We start from the raw sequence: 6,735 nt of genomic DNA, 5'->3' as shown, positions 1-6,735 counted from the left end.
GCATGCCTGTAATCCCAGCTACTTGAGAGGCTGAGTCAGAAGAATCTCTGGAACCTGGAAGGGGGAGGTTGCAGTGAGCCAATATTTCGCCACTGCACTCCAGCCTGGGTGGCAGAGCGAGACTCCATCTCAAAAAAAAAGAAAGACAACAGAACACCCGCTCTGAATTAGAGAGAGTTTCCTGCACTAGAAGAATTCACATTTGCAACTGTCTTCCTTGTTCTTTCCTTCTAGTGACAGATGAGAACAGTGAGTCTGACAGTGACACAGAGGAGAAGCTGAAAGGTGAGGAGAGCCATTGCTGAGCAGGATGCAGGCAGGTGATTTGGAAGCTGCAAAGGTGGCCCCTCCTCCTCAGTATAAGGGACAGAAGCGTCCTGCTCCAGCTTGCTTGGCAAGGCAATGGAGGGGGGACAGTGGGGCCACAGAGTGCTCCGGGCCAGTCAGTCAAGGGTATGATCAAAATGGCACTGCAGTCGCTGAGAGCAAGGGTGGCTACAGTTACGGCAGTGACCCTGCTCCCATACCTCTCCCTATGTCCTGAGTGTTTTCAGACTTCGAGGCTTGGCACTGCAGCCCCAAGGCTCCAGAGACCTGGAACTCCTGCCGCACTTCTGTTCAAATTACTGTGTGATCTGGAGGAAATCACTTAAGATTAAGGGCCACTAGTTCCTCATCTGTCTGATGAAGTTGAAATAATTGGTCCCTGTGGGTCTAAAATTAGATGGTCCAGGCCTAGGCTTTAGTGACTTTTCTGCAATATTTCAGACCCCAGGGAGAAGCCAAAGGAAGCAAGTACAGGTTGCTGAACAAGGTGACAGGGACCTGTCCGCTCAGTGACCCTGCTGCATTCACCTCTGACACCCAGCTGCTCCCAGACCCACCTCTAGAATGAAGCAAGGCCATTTCGTTGCAGAGTTAGTGGCAGGAGGGGAGGTGGACAGGAGTTCCTGAGTTAGTGGGGTCTCTGCCAGTTGAGTCACACAGGATGTTTACAAAGCTCCCAACTCCAAAAGCCCTATGGTCTGGATTCTGTCACATCACACAAACCGAAAGACAAGGGAAATGGCTGAGGGGAGGAGTCACTGTCCGCACCCCATCAGATAGTTGAAGGCAAGGACATCAGCCACTGCCCAGAGTCCAGACAGCAAAACCATGGCAGAGCAGAGCCATAGTTCCAGGCTCCAGCACCCTGATTGGTCTGGTAGCCAATTGAATGTTGCTTCTCCCAGAACTTTGGCAGAGATCCCAGATAAAGAGTTTCCTACTAATTTGTTAGACACAGAAACACTTTGGGGATTAGATAAAAGTACTTGAGCTGAGAATTACATAACTTATTGTCGGTTCAGTTCCACATGGGCTCATGGTCATTTCAGTCTCCTGCGCTCTCTGTGTGTATGTGTCTCTCTCTCTCTCTCTCTCTCTCTCTCTCCTTCCCTTATCCAGCTCACAGCCAGCGCCTGGTCAATGTGAAGTCCCGCTTGAAGCAGGCACCTCGGTACCCATCACTTGCCCGGGAGCTCATCGAGTACCAGGAGAGGCAGCTCTTCGAGTACTTTGTGGTTGTGTCTTTGCACAAGAAGCAGGCTGGGGCTGCCTACGTGCCAGAACTCACCCAACAGTTCCCTCTGAAGGTACGGGGAGGCCAGGGTCCTGTGGCCTGCCAGGGTTCTAACCATCACCTTATTGGGACTCATGAATTCAGGGAGGCGTGGGAGTCTGAGGAACACCTAGCATCTAGAATCTTGAAAATGGATCTTAATTAGGGTATATCAGATGAAAAAAAAAAAAAAAAAAAAAAAAAGGAAAAAAAAAAAAAAAAAAAAAAAAAAAAAAAAAAAACTGCTGCTGCTAGAGAATTTGGGAGGTCCCACAAAGGAGAGATTCGGGGACTCAAAAAGTATGGCCAGACAAATGCCAACATTAGCCGGGCATGGTGGCACGCGTCTGTAGTCCCAGCTACTCAGGCTGAGACAGGAGAATCGCCTGAACACAGTACTCCAGCCTGGGCAACACAGCAAGACTCCGTCTCAAAAAAAAAAGTATGGCCAGAAATGCTTTCTCATTTCTTGTGGTCCCTGTGCTGGCTATGCCATCCCCTTTGTCCTCCCCTTCCACCTCCTTACCCAGCCAGCCACATCTCTTCCTAACCTAGCCTAGAAGCCTCTTTCCCTCAAAGCCCCAGCATGTCTCCCTAAGCGGCATCATGTTTGTGTCTGTGCTGAATGTCTGCTTCGCTTGTGCACTGTGCATCTCTGTGTATGTGCAGGAAAGTCCTTTTGTTACAGGAAGGGAATCTCCATACCCCTAGAGAGTGTTCTTGGATCTCCCACAAAAAAAGAATTCAGGCCAAGTCAGCAGAGTAAAGTGAAAGCAAATTTATTTAGAAAATAAAGGAGGCCGGGAGCGGTGGCTCACACCTGTAATCCCAGCACTTTGGCAGGCCAGGTGGGCAGATCCCTTGAGGTCAGGAGTTCGAGACCAGCCTGGCTAACATGGTGAAACCCCATCTCTACTAAAAATTAAAAAATTAGCTGGGCGTGGTGGCAGGCACCTGTGGTCCCAGCTACTCGGGAGGCTAGGCTGGAGAATCGCTTGAACTCGGAAGGCAGAGCTGGCAAAAAGTAAAGGATCGAAAGAATGGCTACTCCATAAACAGAGCAACCCTGAGGGCTGCTGATTGCCCATTTTTATGGTTATTTCTTGATTATATACTAAACAACAGGTGGGTTATTCATGCCTCCCTTTTTAGATCATAAACTGTCATGGTGCTGGTGAGAGTGTAGCAGTGAGGACGGCCAGAAGCACTCTCATCACCATCTTGGTTTTGGTGAGTTTTAGCCAGCTTCTTTACTGAAACCTGTTTTATCAGCGAGGTCTTTATGACCTGTGTCTTGTGCTGACCGCCTGTCTCATCCTGTGACTTAGAATGCTTTAACCATCTGGGAACGCAGCCCAGTAGGTTTCAGCCTCATTTCACCCAGCCCCTACTCAAGATGCAGTCGCTGTGGTTCAAACACCTCTGACACTTCTATGTCATGGACCATGGTTGTGTGGATTCAGCTTTACCATATGTTAAATCATGGCACCTGAAGTAAAATAAATAAAATGGCACTTAATATAACCTGAAGCAACATGGCCAATAATTTGTAAATTATTCTTAGGCTTTGGCATCAGTATTAAAGAGGTTTTTACCATATTCTAATTCAATTCAATCAGAATTTACTAAGAATATATTACATTCAAGCAATTTTCCACCTGGCCCTGGTGGAGTGACAGTGATGAACAAAACGTGTCTCCTGTCCTCAAGGAGTTTAAACTCTGCCAGGAGGACATAAAATAACCATCTTCTCCCACCCTCAGAAAAACATGCAGAGATTCACCAGGTAGAATCTGATGGTCTCTGGATAAACCCATGCCTCAGGGAGGGCAGAAGGGAGGGAGCGTCTGTCCTTGCCCACTCAGGGCCTCCCTTTGCCATCACCACCCAGGCATAACCCCAGCATCTTCCAAGGCCCAGATCCCGCTGTTCCCTGGCCTCAGCTCCTTTCCCAGGCCAGCCTTCCTTCCATACTCCCCACTGTGGTCCAACACCACAATCAAGCCCTATTTTTGGAGTTTAGGATAGCAATTATGTAGACTGAAGTAAACCATAGGCGCTGGCCTTCCAAAGGTGACACTCACTTCCTCTAGCTGTCACACCTCTAAGGAATGAGCCCCTGACACCCCACTGCCACAGATATGCCCAGATTTTTTTTCGGTGGGGTCGCCGCCCCATGGATAAGAGAGGCTGCTGGGTATGCCCACGCTGACTCACAATGGAGAGCACTGAGGCATGAAGGGCTATCTATCACCCTGTTCATTGCCTCGGGGCCCAGCACAATGCTGTTCACATGGCAATGCTTGATCAGTGTTCCAGGAATCAAGTTAATTAATGACTCACTATATGATCAAATGATGATCGTTTCCAGCCAGGAGTCACCCACATTAAATTTTTTTTGTTTCTAGAGCAAAGTTGCACAGTTACTGTTGAAAAGGGAACTGGGCTGGGCGAGGCGGCTCACACCTGTATTCCCAGTTCTTTGGGAGGGCTGATGCGGGAGGATCACAAGGTCAAGAGATCGAGACCATCCTGGCCAACATGGTGAAACCCCGTCTCTACCAAAAATGCACAAAAATTAGCTGGGCGTGGTGGCGCATGCCTGTAATCCCAGCTACTTGGGAGGGTGAGGCAGAAGAATTGCTTGAACCCGGGAGGCAGAGGTTGTGGTGAGCCAAAATCGCACCACTGCACTCCAACCTGGGTGACAGAGTGAGACTCCGTCTCAAAAAAAAAAAAAAAGAACAAAAAGGAACTGATCCAGAAATGTATTAGGAAAGAAATCACTAGTAATCCCGCCACACAGAGACCATCACTGTTAACATTTTCTTTCTCATCCAGTCTTTTCTCATGGTATAATTTTCTTACAAAACTGGAATCATACACTGCAGAATTTTTGTATCATGTTGCATGTACTCTTTTGTAAACCTCTCATTATTTATAAGCATATTTAATAAAAATTCTAAAACATCATTTTTCAAGTTATATATAATGCTCCAATATGTGAGTATTTCCTAGTCTATTTATCTACTTAACCAGTCCTCTTCTTTTGAAAATGTATCTGGCTATAAGTGGTTTTTTTGTTTGTTTGTTTTGTTTTTTTTTTTAGACAGTCTCACTCTGTTGTCTAGGCTGGAGTGCAGTGGCACAGTCTTGGCTCACTGCAGCCTCTACCTCCCAGATACAAGCAATTCTCCTGCATCAGCCTCCCAAGTAGCCAAGGTTACAGGCATGCACCACCACGACCAACTAATTTTTATATTTTATGTTTCACCATAATGGCCAAGCTGGTCTTAAACTCTTGACCTCAAATGCTCCGCCCGCCTCAGCCTCCCAAAGTGCTGGGATTACAGGCATGAGCCACCGTGCCCAGCCTCTGTGTGTATTTTTGAGACAGGATCTCACTATCACTCTTGTCATCCAGGATGGCATACAGTGGTACAATCACAGCTCACTGCATCCTCAACCTCCTGGGTTTAAATGATCCTTCCCGCCTCATCTTCCTGGGTAGCTAGGACTGCAGGCACATGCCACCATGCCCAGCTTATTGATTTTTTGTAGAGATGAGGTCTTCCTCTGTTCCCCAGGCTGGCCTCCAACTCCTGGGCTCAAGTGATCCACCTACCTGAGCCTTCCAAAGTGCTGGGATCCACTGTGCCTTGACTTTTTTTTTTTTTTTTTAAATGCAGCGATGAGGCCAGGCATGGTGGCTCATGCTGTAATCCCAGCATTTTGAGAGGCCAAGGTGGGTGGTTCACAATATCAGGAGATCAAGACCATCCTGGCTAACAGGGTGAAACCTCATCTCTACTAAAAATACAAAAAAATAGCCAGGTATGGTGGCACACCCCTGTAGTCCCAGCTACTCAGGAGGCTGAGGCAGGAGAATCGCTTGAACCCGGGAGGAGGAGGTTGCAGTGAGCCAAGATGGCACACTGCACTCCAGCCTGGGTGACAGAGCGAGACTAAGTCTAAAAAAAAATGCAATGGTGATCATCCTTGCACATGCATTTTTTTTCCTTGAGATGGACTCTTGCTCTTTCTCTAGGCTGGAGTACAGTGGCGCAATGTCGGCTCACTGCAACCTACGTCTCCCAGATTCAAGCAATTCCCCTGCCTCAGCCTCCTGAGTAGCTGAGACTACAGGCGCGCGCCACCACACCTGGCTAATTTTTTGTATTTTAGTAGAGAGGGTTTCATCATGGCCAAGATGGTCTCGATCTCCTGACCTCATGATCCACCCACCTTGGCCTCCCAAAGTGCTGGGATTTCAGGTGTGAGCCACCGCGCCCGGCCTATACATGCGTTTTTACATGTCAGCCTATTTTATATCTCCTTGCCTTTCCTCCCTTGCTCCCTCTGTAGGAAAGACTTTTTCCTCCTTCTCTCTCTTCTCTTTTTAACCTTTTTTTTGTGAGTTTTAGCCCTCACTTGTGTCAAGTCGCCTGAATCAAGGCACAGTCCTATTTGCATGCTAATGTTCGATTAAAATGTTTCCTATTGCCTATTTGTCTTTGACAATTCAAGGAGCCTGGGCTGTTTTCCAGCCATCTGTGATTGGCTGTATTTGTGGGAGATTTCTGTGTTCAGCTTTCTGTAACTGTGTTCCTGTGCATCTATGAGCCTGTGTGCGTATGCACTGATACCTCATAGGTTGATGACAGTGTGAGTAGGCACTTGTGCACCTGTATTTGTGTGTGTCATATGTGTGATCTGAGGTGGGTGCATGCAAGTGGTGACTGGGCTGTTGAAAAGGGCTGGAACTTGTTTTCCCATGAAGCCTGCTCTTTGGTCCTGAATGATGTTTCCTTTGTGGAGAAACGCCTTTGGAATTCTTCCCTTTGGAATTCTTCCTCCCTTTGGTATTCTTCTTCCCTCCTTTGGTATTCTTCTCCCCTTTGGTATTCTTTCTCCCTTTGGTATTCTTCTTCCCTTTGGAATTCTTCTTCCCTTTGGAATTCTTCCTCCCTTTGGAATTCTTCTTCCCTCCTTTGGTATTCTTCTTCCCTTTGGTATTCTTTCTCCCTTTGGTATTCTTCTTCCCTTTGGAATTCTTCTTCCCTTTGGAATTCTTCCTCCCTTTGGTATTCTTCTTCCCTCCTTTGGTATTCTTCTTCCCTTTGGTATTCTTCCTC

At 47.4% G+C, this 6,735-nt stretch overlaps 1 protein-coding gene across 1 annotated transcript in view; it reads left to right on the top strand.

Moving 5' to 3' along the window:
• The window catches only part of DENND2A (DENN domain containing 2A), a 116,135-nt gene that overhangs the window by 64,159 nt on the left and 45,241 nt on the right, over positions 1 to 6,735 (top strand). Inside the window, 2 exon segments of the mRNA XM_037728272.1 lie at positions 235 to 285; positions 1,447 to 1,634. Coding sequence (XP_037584200.1) covers positions 235 to 285; positions 1,447 to 1,634 — 239 coding nt within the window.

Source organism: Cebus imitator, unplaced genomic scaffold (assembly GCF_001604975.1).
Source record: "Cebus imitator isolate Cc_AM_T3 unplaced genomic scaffold, Cebus_imitator-1.0 Scaffold260, whole genome shotgun sequence".
In the NCBI taxonomy this organism is placed as follows: Eukaryota; Metazoa; Chordata; class Mammalia; order Primates; family Cebidae; genus Cebus; species Cebus imitator.
Note: the sequence above shows the minus strand (reverse complement) of the source record. Positions and strands in the feature narration are given on the sequence as shown.